Source organism: Mastigoproctus giganteus, chromosome 6 (genome assembly GCF_048544385.1).
Source record: "Mastigoproctus giganteus isolate SK-2022 chromosome 6, ASM4854438v1, whole genome shotgun sequence".
NCBI classification, from domain to species: Eukaryota; Metazoa; Arthropoda; class Arachnida; order Uropygi; family Thelyphonidae; genus Mastigoproctus; species Mastigoproctus giganteus.
In genome coordinates, this window is record NC_143580.1 from 194,049,714 (window position 1) to 194,064,546 (window position 14,833).

Consider the following 14,833-nt stretch of genomic DNA (forward strand, 5'->3'; position numbering starts at 1 on the left):
AGATTGAAAAGCGTACTCTCCCAATTTCTTCAAAAAACCTGGTTATGAAAGTTAATATACAAGTAAAATAACTTTAGAAGTTAATAACAAAGTAAACAAAGTACAAAAGGTTTGGTTACAAATCAAAATTATTATAAAATTCACATACACTGTGACACTGTAATAAGGTAAAAACTTACACTAAAATCTTTCTGAATTGAGAAAATGATTTTGGTTATGATGTGCCCCAATGTTGTTCTCCACACAGGATTTTCTATGCATAGAATCCAAGCCAAAGACAGCTTACAGATACCACCTGTCCCAAATGTGATGATATATACAAAGCCTGTATTGTATAAAAATGGAGTAATTCCATCAGTTAGAATTTTCTGAATTACAGTATTTTCATATCTTCAGAGTTGTTGAAATATTGATTTGTTTTAGAGAAGTCCTGTTTGGCAACAATTCAATTTACACATCCATTTTATTCATCACAATATTTTTTTGTCCTAACCGTAGGAGTAAATTCATCTTTGGGCCACTGGTAAAACCTAAACTAACTGGAGACAATATTTATACATGACTATCTACAATGATTTCACCAATCTGTAGTGCCACCTCACTGAATGATGGACGTTCTTTGGGACTCGGACTCCAACAGTGGACGAGGACCTCCCTGAGAAGTTCAGGAGCACCATCGGGTGGTGACCATTTTAATTCTTGGTGTTTCAAGAGCTTCAACACTGTGTCATCCAGCATTTCTTCTAATGGTAAACTGGCTTGAGTAAAAAGCTCCCACACTAATACAGCAAATGCCCAGACATCACTCTTGGTAGACCACTCATCTTCAAACACAGCTTCTGCAGGGGACCACCGTAGTGGAATTACCTTGTTGTGATAACAGCAATATTCTTGTGCATATGTATCTCTTGATAAACTTGGATTACTGATTTTGATATTTAGACGGGAGGAAATGAGACAGTTTCTTGTTGCCACATCTTTGTGTATAAATCGATGATTAGATAGAAATTCCATTCCCAAAGCAACCTGGTGGCATATTCCTAGTATCTGAGATAATAATAATGGAGGTGGTCTGGGTCCTTTTCTAGGATTATCTTTTCTAGTGGCTAGGAGAAACTGCTTCAAATCACCCTAAAAGTAATGGAAAGATTACAAGATTAAATATTGCTTATGAGATTTATGAATATTTTACAATTGGGAGTATTCATCAGAATATAGATTATTAAACTTAATTTGCATTATAACAAAATTGTTAATCATTTTCCATTGTTGGAGTGTCATTACTTGTGTCTCATATTTAATGGAACAATTAAATTTTTTCAAAAGTCTAGCACAGATTGGACAAGTCATTGAGAACAAAGATATGTAGAATCTTAGACAAGAGTGACTATTTATTCAGATGACAGGCTGGACAATGGAGTTGAGATTGTTGTTATACAAATCTTGTTATATAAATCTTATTTTCATCTGCATAATTGGTAACACAGAAGTGAATGTTTTATTTTAGCAAAATAAAGCTACCTAATAAAATCCTAGCTTTATAGCTGAATTAGGAAGGCAATTACAATTTGTCATTTGTAAATAATTACAAATTGCAATTTTCTACCTAATTTTAAAAATCAAATACAAGAATCGTAATGCAAACTGATAGCTTCATTCAACGTGCATTAAGAAAATGCTGGTATAATTTTTTCCCAGATATCAACTTAAGCACTTGATGTAGTTCAAGAACTTAGTATTATTACACAGTATTACTTCCATCTGTGTGTTCCTATAAATATCACTATATAGTAATATAGTTATATTACTATATTACTGTTCCAAGGCTTTTACATTTACTTGGTCTTATTAAAGATATTATTACTGATTTTAATACTGAGGCTGTCATTTTGATTCTTTTCAAATAGCTGGAATTACTTATCATTGAATAATTGAGCAATTATGGGACCTTCTTCCTAGAGATATCTTTCAGATCTTGTCAAAAGAGTTTAAATTCAATTTATTCATTTCTTTGCTTCAGAAACTGCACTTTATATAGTTGGTTCCACCTACGCACACTTAGTTTTCACCATAATCTACTTGACTCTCACATTTCACAGTATGTTTCTCAGGTAAATGGTCTTCATCACATTCTACATACCTTTTCTTGGAAGAAATTATTCTTTGGCAGGGGTCCAGTATTTTATTCTATGAAATTAATTAATTTTCACCAAGTTGACATTTTCCCTAAAGAAATTTGCTCAGTAAGCTGATTCTTGCTGCACCAAATTTTAAAATTTTTTGCTAACATCACTCTTATTTCATCTTTTCTCCTATTCGGCTGTTACTGATGTTTAGCTTGTGCCCATTTCATTATGGTGTGGCTCGCCCTGGCCTCAGCTGCTCTCAAGTTCCAAAAAAAAATTTAAATCACTCACTTACTCTTTATAGTTTATTTGCATTCTATTGCTATTGTAAATAAATTCTTGATGGGACCACCCTTTCCCCCCCGTACCAATCTTGTTGCTCTTCTGTGCACCCGTTCCAGCATATCTCTATCCTTTCTAAAATGAGGCCTCCAGACCTGTATGCAGTACTCAAAGTACGGCCTAACCATTGCCTTGTACAATGGAATAATTGCCTCTTTATCCCTTCTAGCAAATTTCCTGTATATCATTGACTAAACCCAATGAGCTGTCCTGGCAAGCTTCCCTGCCACTACTCAGAGAACTTCATTCAATCAGATGAGAAGTTTCTTTGCCAAAAACTTCTCATTTGCCTGATTTCCTATGTGACTTCATTATAGACTAGTTTTATATCTACCCTAGACTTCTATATCACCTGTTGATTTATATGCATCCCATGTAATTTTCTTCTCTGCCACAAGTCTCGCCAGTTCATCTGGCATCCATTTAAATCTAAACCTCGAATAATAATCCTTAGTTGGTATGAAAAGCTTAGTAGCATTGTACAATTACTTTCCTGAATGCTTCCCATTTAGAATTTGCTGTTGGTATCATCAGTTGGTTCCGCTGCATAAAATTTAAAAACTGTCTGAGACCACTGTAGTCACCCTGAGGAAAGCAAAAGCCCTTCCCTTTATTCTTGATAGTTATGTCATTAAGTAAATCTCATATAAGTGCACTGTGATCACTGCCACCAAGTGGGTCTTTTACCTGCAGATTCTTAATGCATGAAAAATCATTGCTTATAATCAGATCAAGGGTACTGCATCCTCTTCTTGCCTCTGTAACATTCTCCTTTAGAAAACAGGCATTCAATGAATCCATAAGTCTTTCTAGTGTGTGAGTGGCCAACCCACAAATTCCAGTCAGTATCTGGAAAATTAAAATTCCACATTATAAGACATTCTAATTTACTGGCCCACTCTATTTCTCTGTATAATTGTTCACTATACTCATCACAGTTATTAGGCCTATAACATACGCCTACTCTAATTTCTGTTTTCCCGGTGCTTATATCACACTAAATTGATTCAACATTGCACTTACTACCCATGTTAACTGGATGCAGTGCCAACATTCTTCAATTAATATTCTAATATTCTTCTTAACTAAGAGCATAATCCCTACCCCCTCCTTTCCTTTCTGTACACATTGTACTCCTCATATTCAAATTCTGCATCCCTCATGTCTGAGTGACACATCTCCATTATCCCTAAAATGTCTGCATTTGGTGACTTAATCAGTACTCCACATTCATAAAATTTATTTACTATGCTTCTAGCATTAGTGTATATGATATACATGCACCTGTTTTTATACTTAATTGACCTAACAGCCCATGTATTTACTTGTTCAGTGATGACCCATGTCAGGGCTTGAAACATCTGACACCTTGCTTCCCAGGCCACTGCATGTTCCAGAAGAAGCAGCATGCAAGAATCACTTTCACCTCTGCCTGCAGCTTTAGTTAATCTATTAATCTGTGTATCCCTCCAAGCCAGCAGGTTTCTGACCCATCTAACACTGCCACAATGGCATCAGCAAATATTCTTGTATTCCTTCTATTTAAGTGTATCCCATTCCTGTAAAAACAGTTTTTCCTGTTAACAAGCACAGACCATGCTGAGAAAAATTCTATCCCATGAACCTTACACCAGGGCTGAATTGATTTATAAATATTAATACATTATTTGCACTTATTTTTGTTTAGATTGATGTTATATATAATTTTTTCCTTGTATATTTTTCCACATGAACTTGAATTTGTAATTTGTCATTTTATTATATATATGCTCCATCAAATAAACCAGGCACAATGAGTTTTCACTTTTGTGTTTCATTAACTCATAACAACTTGAATTCTGAAAGCAAGTATATTTATGACCAGGAGCTTTTAATCATGTTCCATTGCTACAAAGCAAAATGAAAAATTTTAACAAATCTCAAGAGTTATCAGAATGGCTGAACACCAGGGATAAATTTAGTTTAGCAGGGGAACAAAGTATTTTTCCACAGGAGCCCAATCTGAACCACTTCTGCACCTCCCTTCCCCCAAGCTGGCTAGAACCTCATGCACCTGTGCATAAATCTGCTCCTGTTGAACCATTCTCAGAGTGACTACCAAAAATTCTAGTTACACGTTAGCAATTCAACTGATTAAAAAAATCTCTCCGTCGGAAAGCCAATTCAACAAAGAGAGCAAACATGATTTTAGTTTTTTTTTCAATTCACCCAATGCAAACAGCAAAAATTACACGCAAAGAAATCATAAAGCAGAATTGTGAAAATTGATAGTTATGAAACTGAAACTTAAATGTCGAAGAATTCACTTAAGTTGAAATATGGTCAAGGAAGAATCTAGATATTCGAAATTACGATGAATTCAAAGATGGACTTGAACCTCATGATTTTTTATTTTTAAAACATTCCTATCCATTCATATTTCCTACCTATTGATTAGCAATAGGCAGGAAATTTGATCTTATTGCTTTTACATTATCAGTTTATCTACACAGTTGAAAGGTCATTCAGGAGAGTAAGGCAAGACCTGTATATTTATTTATCAGTTTAATACCTGTTTTTCATCTCTGGATGATAATTTTGCTAGAAGAGTGTTCGTAGGTTATTACAATTCATTTTATCGAGTAAGGAAAATATCTTTTAAGATATTGTCTGTAGTTAATGTATTGTTGTATATGCACACATTAACTTATACAAGTGGTTAAACAATAAACATCACATTCTAAAATTAACAGTTTATTTCTAAAAGGAAAATAGTGTTCAATAATTTGGAGATGCTGATTAGGGAAAGCAAACAGCAAGACCATCCAGTGAATTCTCAAGATTTAAATGGACAAGCCTTCATTGTGTAGCCTAGAGTTGAAGAAATGTACAGATGATTTTCTGTAATGACCTTGAGGACCTGTGGTTTTTTTTTTTTTTTTTTTACTAGAATTACTTTTGAGATTAATTTGAAGAGAATTACAGTATTCCACTATGTTGTTCGGGAATAATAAATTTAAATATTAGCTTGAAAGTCTGCTTCTAAAACAATTCCTTATTCTTCTTGTTAGATTATAAGACAATATTTTGCCTGCAAGTGTTATTCATCTGTTGGGTAATCAGTTGCTTATGTTTAAACTTCTAGACAGTGATATTTCCATGTTATGATGGAAATAGTATAATGGAAATCTATTCTCTTTGCCAAGTATGGCAAAGAGAATTGACTTTGACATCGTGGGAGGGGGTATTTAAATGCCGATTTAGACTTATCATCCATTGCTGCAACACATGTACACAATTTTGGTATGAGTAGGTGCAGATGTTCAGACTGCAGATGCATAAAGGGTGACTTCTGGTTTGTGACACATTAGTTCTTATGTGACAGAAGACCCCAGTATACAGCATAAAATTATTTTCAGATTATTAAAGTGATACTGAAAGTGAGACTCTTATCCCAAGTTTTACCCAGTTCCTTATGAATTTGCTCCATATTGATAAAGATGTGAATATCATTTTTGACAACACATTTGAAAAAAGTGAGTTGTACTGATTTTTTTTTATTTAGATAGAGTCCATTGGAATAAGATAATTATTTAGGTTAGGAATGATTTTTTTGACTCAAGGCTGACCTTTTGTAAAGAATCAGCTGTATTCAAGCAAATGAATAACTTGAGATCGTCAGCATAAGCCAACAAATCGGGATTTTCTGATAAAAATGGATATAATGTTGTTGTAAAGAGTGTTGAGGATAAAACTCCACCTGTATTAACTTTAAAAACCTAACTGTTCACCATTGCGGTTAACAAGCAGTAACCTGTTGGTCAGGATTACAGCCAAAACCTGAAAAAGATTCCCAGTAACATTGATATGAAACTGCATTTTGTGTAGGATAGTGTTTATTGAGAGGTTATCAGATGTCACCTTTACATCAAAGATTATTACATCCAATTTACTTTTAGAGTTAAATGCCCTTTGTATTTTGAAGAGTGTGGAGCAGGTTAGTTGATAGTGAATCTTCCACTGATAACATTATGTTCATATGAAGGGCAATGGCCAAAACAATGTTCAATTATTCTTGTATGGATCACTTTTTTGGAGAACTTTCAGTAGAAAAGAAGCATCCAACAGAGATTAGTCTGTAATCCTTCAGACATTTTAGGGATTTGGATTTTGTGACAATTTCTGGTTTGACATAATATGATTTCCAGATTAAGGGTGTAGAGGCAGTTTTTTTAGCACTTTGTTAAATATTTAGCAAAGGATATCAATAATGTAAGTATTATCAACCTTCAATATGAAGAAGGAAAATTTCTCCCTGCTAATTCTGGCTTAATTAGAATGTTTAATTGCCTTTATTGTTGACTCCTTATAAATGGGAGTTACTGCAGGGTTGAACTTGTGGTTTTTTTTAATACTCAAATTGCATTGTAATGTGGTTATCTTCATGATGGAATGACTCATATTGCAGTTCTCTACGTGTTCACAGTATACATGCATATTTTCTTTTATGCTTGCAAACTATGTTATAGTGTGCAGCCATTTTCATTTTTAGAAAATTGGCTTGCACTTTCTTGAAATTGTGAAGGTCTTGGTTGGCTCTGTTTCCCCCCCCCCATCTACGGAGCGCTTTTAATTTTTTCAGGCAGGTACTTTTTAACACAGTAGAGAACCACAGGTTCTGTACTGAGTTGGTTCTAGAAGAAACATAGATAGCCTTAGATGCTAGTTCATAAATTCTTGAAAGCATGGTAGAGAGATTGCTCTCCACTTCCTCAAGTGGGAGTTTACAAATGTCTTCCCAGCGTCTCCGTAGCCAGGCGGGCAGGAGCAGCAGTGCCTAGCACACGCCTCTTGATTAGACCGGGGTTCGAGCCTGTGACCACCAAATACGGAGGATGCGGAGAGGTCAGGGAATGACCACCACATATCCCCGGAGCAATATGGCCTTAGTTGCTAATGCTCCTAAAAACCAAATAACAACAACAAATGTCTTCCCAGTTATAAGAGCTTAAAAAGGTTGAGTATTTTCTTAACATTCAAAATTTAATGGAGAAAATTTTCCACAAGGTCACAGAATATGCTTGGGTATCTCCAAACTTCATAGAACATTTAAAAGAAGCAAAATTAGGTCATTCTTTCTATTCCTGGTATGTATTGGTTGCATGTTCTGATGATATAATTGATAGAATTCAGAGTAGAATTCCATCAATTATATCATCATAGAACTCCCAAGGAAAATTGTTTCTAAAATTGATTGACAACTTTAGTGAAGACCAAAGATGTTTATAGTTCCATTTTAAAAATAGCTAATCAGCAATTTATCTTATGGTTTTTTTAAATTAATATAAAAAAACTTGAATATAAATTTAAATTTCAGGTTAAGATGGTTTGCACATTAAATGGCAGCCAGAAGATAATGAAGTTGTAGGGAAGCATTGGAAGAAGGACAGTAGAGAAAAGAATGAGACAAATGCAAGAATGGTATTATGGAGGATAAATATGCTCTTAATAGAAGAAATGGGATGCTACCCCAAACAGTTGGGGAAAATCTTAGGGTGCTAAAGACTTCACTCATAATTAAATTCAAATAAAATTGCAACAACTCAATATTTTTATATATATCATATTTTATTTTTTAGCATTATTTTGTAGCACAGCTTTTTTATTTTATCATATATTGAAATGTTATGATAAAAAAACTACAAATTATTCATATTTTATAAATATGATATTTAACTTTGAAACTTACCCAGTCACTGTATTCTGTAATCATCAGAAAAGGCTCAGCATCTCTGCATACCCCAAGGAGTTTACTTACATTGTCATGGTTTAATTTGTGAAACATGTCCATCTCACGTTTGAATTCAAAATGCACATTCTCATCTCTTGTCTGCAGTGCTTTTACCATCACAACACTTTCACCTTCACCTTCACGAATACCTCTGGCTTTGGCAAGGAAAACTTCACCATATTCTCCATGGCCTGCAAATATTTATATTGCAATTTAAATATTTTGGTTTTCTGTGTGATGAATCTGTAATGAGCTTTGATACTACCCTAAAAATGCTGTGTTATGAAAAGAATAACATTTCATTTGGTTCTAATAATTAGGACATTTTGAATACATGAAATGCGACAAGAAAGTAATGAGATTGGAATAGAATAAAAATATCCAGTATGAATATATTTCTTCATCAGGCAACTAGAGGCACACTGAAGTGTGACACTGGCAATTCCAGTAGCCATGACCATTTAGAATTGCACTGTTATCACATGTGGACATGCTTTATGCATCATGTATTACTTCACCATCAGAAACTCCAAAATGGAACAACCTGTAAACATCAAATTTTGCATAAATCTGGAGTAAATCCAGCTTTATGCAAAATTTACACTTGAATTAGGAATCCAGATGAGATCCATAATTACCACAGAATTGAATAAGAGAAAAATTTGTGCTCCCACCTTTGGCATTTTTAGCCAAAAAATGTATTGCAGTGCTCAATCAACCGCTCCCCATGTATTCTCCTGATTTGACTCCTGCAGACTTATTTCTGTTTCCTAAGTTGAAATTAAAAAGTCACCAATTTGATATAGTCCTTGACATTCAGAAGAATGTGAAAGCAGAATGAATACTATTGAACAGATAAGTTTTCCAAATTTTTTCAGTTAGTTTGAATGCCGTACATGCATTTTTCTTTTATTTCAGTCTCATTACTTCCTTGCTGCATTGAATATGTATAGTGTCAATAACTGAAACAATTTATAAATTTTAAATTAAAGCGATGTTAAGCAAAAATTTAATTGTTACATCATATTTCAATGCCAAAAAGAGAGCTTTGACAAATTATATTGTGTTGTATCTAGAAATGGGATTTATTAAACTACATTCTGATTGAGGTGTATAAGGCCTTAATGGGTTGAGCATGCTGAAATCTAATGGGATTCTTCCACTTGCTCAGATTACGAACCTAAGGGAGCATAAATTCAAATGCCGACCGGGCTAGCTGGGTGGGTAAAGTGCCTGCCTGGCAACTCAAGGTCACGGGTTCAAATCCCGCCTCGGGCTTGGATCAAAGTATTGCGAAAACCTTGGGAGGTGCATTATGGCCACAGAAGCCAATGCGCCAACAACTACCAAAAAAAAAAAAAAAAAAATTCAAATTGAGGAAAGACAGTTGTAGAATAGATGTGTGGAAATTTGCCTTTAACCAGTGGGTGGTTAATTGCTGGAACAAACTTCCATCTGTTGTTGTGGAAGTTGTTAGCTTAAATAAATTCAAGGAAGGAACTGGACAAACTTTTAGAGGGAATGGTTGTGTGAATTTATTTATTTTTATTATTATATTTTTTTTTTGGCTGATGCTACATAAGCTCATATGCTTTCTTTCTTGCATCACATGCCTCTATTACTATTACCATTACTAATTTTAGAATTCTTCCCCCCTCAACTCTCAAATGTGGCAAATTGGTCTCAAAATTTACCAAACAAGGTGTTCCGCATATGCAGCGCTATTAATTCAAATGCTAGATCTTTAAGTGTAGCTTCTTATGCTAAAATGAAATTTGTGAGGGAAAAACAGTGGGATATATGCTATTGGACTACAATGGAAGAACTAAAAGAAATACCTATTCTAGATTATACACTGGTGTACAAAGTTAAGTTATAACCATAAAATCTGAGATACAGAAAAGAAGGTACTTGATGGAATTCTATCATAACTTTTGGGGAAGAATATTATCATATAATTCAGTTATAAGAATATGCACAAGAAACACGCAAAAGTTTGATGAAATTTACAGGTAAAAGTACTTTGCCGGGACATTTTTTACGACGCCAGAACTTCCAATATGACTCTGTTCGTGATTCAATTAGTGATTCTAAAGAAATAAGGTCAGGTTCTTCCCCCCCCACACACACTTCGGGAGGGTTTCAAGCTCCCGTGGGATTTAACTTCTACTCCAGACCGATAACATCCACTGTCTGTTTACCGAGCGAGAAACAATACAAATGCCATTACGGCAAAATACTTTTACCGGTAAATTTCATCGAACTTTTGTGTGCTTCTCGTGCAGGCTTTCTTTACCTTAGCCGAATATGCCTTTATTTTCATGATCATGACCAACTAAAACTGATGGCCCAATTTTGCATATTTAGGCAATTGGTCTCCCCAGCAGCAAAATAATTCTCACAGCCAACTTTCATGCATTTACAAGGTTGGTGATAAAGGCCTTGCTATAATAAATCCTACTCTACATGAGCATATATCAGTGCATGAAGGATTCTGGGTGGCTGCTCCATCTGAAAAAAAATATCTCTAGTTTGAAGGAATTTTTCAACTAGTTGTACTATACGTGGAAGAGCATTACCACTTATTGACAATGAATTCAGGTCTTATGGCAACATTGAAAGCCTCACATAGGATCTGATCCCTGAAAAGTCAATGTATTTCATTCAGAGGTGTAGAGATCAGTGTGGCTGTTTGTCATGATGCTTCATCAGACCATTGTCATGACTAATTACCTTTCCTGACCTTAGTGGGATGGGAGTGTATTCCATTTTCTCTCTAAGTGAGAACATGCAAAAAATATGTTTTAAAACTGAATCTCAATTTATCTTAACCCTTTACAATCCAGAATTATTTTCAGTGTTTTTCTTGTGCAGTCCAGCTGTAACAAATGATTTATTTTGGGTTTGCAAGCTGATCTATAAAACTGCATTGTAAAACATTTTAAATGTCAATTATCTGTGCGATTTTAGTGTGATATTTCTTAACTTTCAAAATCTTTGTTTTTCTAGAGCATGTCTCACAATACCAAAATATTTCTTTTTTTCCCTACTTCTACATACTACACAATTTTTCTTCTTATTTGGAATTTTATCTTTCATCACAAAGTGAGGATGGACATTTAATGTCTTCTTCTGCACCTGACCTCTATAGCCTTTTTGTAGAAAGCTGTTTATTTTGGACATCTACTATCCAAACAAGCAACTTCTTTTTAGAAGCTGCCTGTGACAAATGTTCTTTTGAGATAGATCTTGCTGTATTCATCAAGATGAAACTTCACAATTGAGACTTCTAAAACTTAGAAAAGCAACTTCCTACATCAATCACGTCATTGATATTTTATTAAATGAATAACTAGCACAGTTATGGTGATGTAATGGTCAGCTCTGTCCACAGCACTCATATTTCTTGTGTGTTCACAAAATTAACTGGCTTTTGCTCCCTCTTTAATTTCTTGTTGTTACTTTAATTCTGGTATTACAAAAAGCATAGGTATGGTTCTTTTATCTTCCTCTTAATGTATATTTAGTTCTTGAAGTTCTGTTAGATGGATACTAGCAGAATACTTCAAAGAATATTTTCAAAGTTATGTTGTGTAGTTTTTCATTCTAAAATTCTTTGGGTTTGTTATAATTCCAATCTATTTTTGTTGTTGTTAACAGAGCATTACAATTCATATTTTGTAAATGTTGATTTTAAATTACATTATTAATTAGAAAAAGAAAAAGCCCTTTAAGTCTGTTGGATATATTATTATTTTTACCTTTCCATATGTTGATTTATTTATATAGCAAATGAATTTGTACAGGATATAGAAAAAAAAGTAATTCTATGAGTTTAACATAAACAAACAAAAATTTTATTAGTAGACATACCTAATAACATCATAGTTTGTAGATCTTGTCTGGGAAACTGCAACTTATCATATGATGACTTGCTTCTCTTGGAATGATGAGAATGTGATCCAGAGCTATGAGACTGTAGTTCACCATCACTTTTGGTGGTTGTGCTATCTTTAAGATGATTTGGGGAATTTTTATCTTTCATTTCAGCATCTTGTAGAATATCTCCATTATCACATTTTGCAACTAAATATACATTTAAAATATGAAAAATTTTAGCTCTTAGAATCATTTTGCAACTAAATGTACATTTAAAATATGAAAAAAAATTACCTCTTAGAATCAGAAAAGTGAATTCAGTTTGAAAAAAAAAAAAAAAAAAAACTAGGACAAAGCAGTAAAATTTTCTGCTCAAAAAGTCATTAAAATTAATTACGAAAAGAGAAAAATATGTAAAGATGCAAGTTCCAATATATTAATTTTGTCTTTAAAGACAAAAAAAAAATAATAATAATAATAAATATAGAGAAATTGAGAGTTTAATTAGAGATGTATTGAGAATGGCTAAAGTAGAAGTGAACATCATGATTGGCAACTCCCTAGTTAAAAAAGTCACCCAGCGTAAAGATTTGGGCCTCACCTGGGATAAAGACCTTACGTTCTTGCCTCATTTCAATGCCACTTGGAAAAAAACACATGTTGCTATATGGGCAGTGAAACAGATCTCCAACTTCCATAACCAACATCTTATCACTAACTATATTCTCCAATTCCATTGTGTGCCTCAACGATATGGTCCTCGGCACCTCCATCTTACCAAACCAGGTTACTATCCCTGGAATACTGGATTTTAAAATGGCTAAATAAAGTTGCATGCCTACCACCTACAATCTCAAAATCTGTCATGCTTTCTAATCTAAATACCTTGGAAGTATCATATAATCTCCAGGAACCTCATGATCTTCGCCCAGCTTCTCTCCAGAAAATTAAGCTCACCTGATATCTGGGATATCATTGCTAGACCGTCAGGTCATAATAGAACCCATACCAGTGCACTACCATTCAGATCCAAGCTGCGCAGCATGACATCTCTGGATAGCATGTTTCCATTTAATTCCATGGAAATATTTAACAGCTTATCCATTGACTGTCAGAAGCTCTGCAAGGACAAAACATACAGATCTGCCTCTCTGGCAGATATGTATGCCCTGGTCAAACTGTAGGTGATATAACTTCCGGGATGCTATATTATCTACAATTATGTATTTATATGGTATTTATGTAATCAGATGCTGTTTTAGGCCATGTATTGTATCAATTAATTTGAGTACTCTGTACATAGATTGTAAATAGTATAGCAATATTTAATTATTCATTATTATCATGTAACCCATGTCCTCTAGCTGGATAGCTGTAAAGGGACATTTCTTTGGAAATAAAATGATATTAATAATAATATTAATGCACAAGTTGGCATATCAGCCAGTGTTAGCTCATCATAGAAGGAAAATGATGCCCAACCTCCTCATCTGAGAAAACTAAGAGGAGTATAGTAAGTCCATTAGACTGTCATCAGTTATCTCCAAGTACTGTTTCAGCAGATGAATTTTGGCAGAAATATTATTTTGTTGATGGTCAAAGCACTAATTAGACATAACACCGCATATCTGTGATACTAATTACTGCAAAATTAAATGTATGTGGAGATTTTCACTGCCACAGTAATTATGTATGTGAGGTAGCTAAGATATAGCTTGCCTGCTGTAATTTCTTCTCTTCTCTGCCCATATCCAAACAATATTTTGTGATTGCTTACTATCATAATTGCATTATGTATTTAAACAAACTTAACTGTAAATCAGGATATGATTTACACAGGAGACTCCCAAATTTTTTATATTTATTCACAGTATCCTGGTTCAGGCTATCTCCAAACTTTTTAGTAAAAAAAAAAAAAAAAAATTGTAATGGTTATTCATTTGTAGTTTTTATAACTACATCTGTATTGCTTTATAGTTATTGTCATGAATCTGCACGATGTTATACTAGTATTATTTCATCTAAGCACCATCCAGTATACATTTTATTGGCTACCACTCCTTCAATTTATTGTATCATTGTTTTTATATTGAATAATGGGCACTATTGAAATATAATCTATTTTAAGCAGTTTAAGTTGATGGCTCAGTGTTTTTGTGGTTTACCTTGGCTTTTTTTGTGAAACGCGGTAACATGTAATAGTTTTGCAGAAGCCGAAGGCTGAACACAGTATTCAAGGAATTAGGATACCTTGAATACTGAACACAGTATTCAAGGAATTGCGAAGATGGGAGAAATCCCAGGTGCCGTCTGACATGAACATACCTTATATTCAAGGAATTAATAATTAATATATAGAAAACCTCAGAACAGGGGAAATCTCAGCAGAAGGGGGAGCACTCCCTCCGTCTGATATTGGTTACTACAGTTCTGACTGAAGGTCTTTAAGAATTTTTTTGCCATTTCTGGTGGGATTCAGACCTTTTCCATAAGAATGATGAGTGGTCTAAGCATTATACTATGACAGAGGATGATAAAGAACTTCCCTTATAAGGGAAAGGAAGAAACAGCACAAACTTGCACTCAACAAAAAAGGGTCTAGTCAAGCATATAAATACCGAAAAATATAAATTTAATATACATGAGATGATTTTTAAAAAAATCAGAAAATTCATTTTAGTTTGAAACCTAACAAGGTTTCAAACTAAAATGAATT

General features: G+C 33.9%; 1 protein-coding gene across 1 annotated transcript in view; it reads right to left on the reverse strand.

The window, feature by feature from the left end:
- Positions 1–502: 502 nt before the first annotated feature.
- Positions 503–14,833, reverse strand: part of LOC150084847 (inactive tyrosine-protein kinase 7-like) — a 173,464-nt gene continuing 159,133 nt past the window's right edge. Inside the window, exons 11-13 of the mRNA XM_090375591.1 lie at positions 12,112–12,324; positions 8,197–8,429; positions 503–1,131 (exon numbers count right to left, since the gene is read on the reverse strand). Coding sequence (XP_090231717.1) covers positions 553–1,131; positions 8,197–8,429; positions 12,112–12,324 — 1,025 coding nt within the window. The 3' untranslated portion in view covers positions 503–552. The remainder of the gene's footprint in view (positions 1,132–8,196; positions 8,430–12,111; positions 12,325–14,833) is intronic.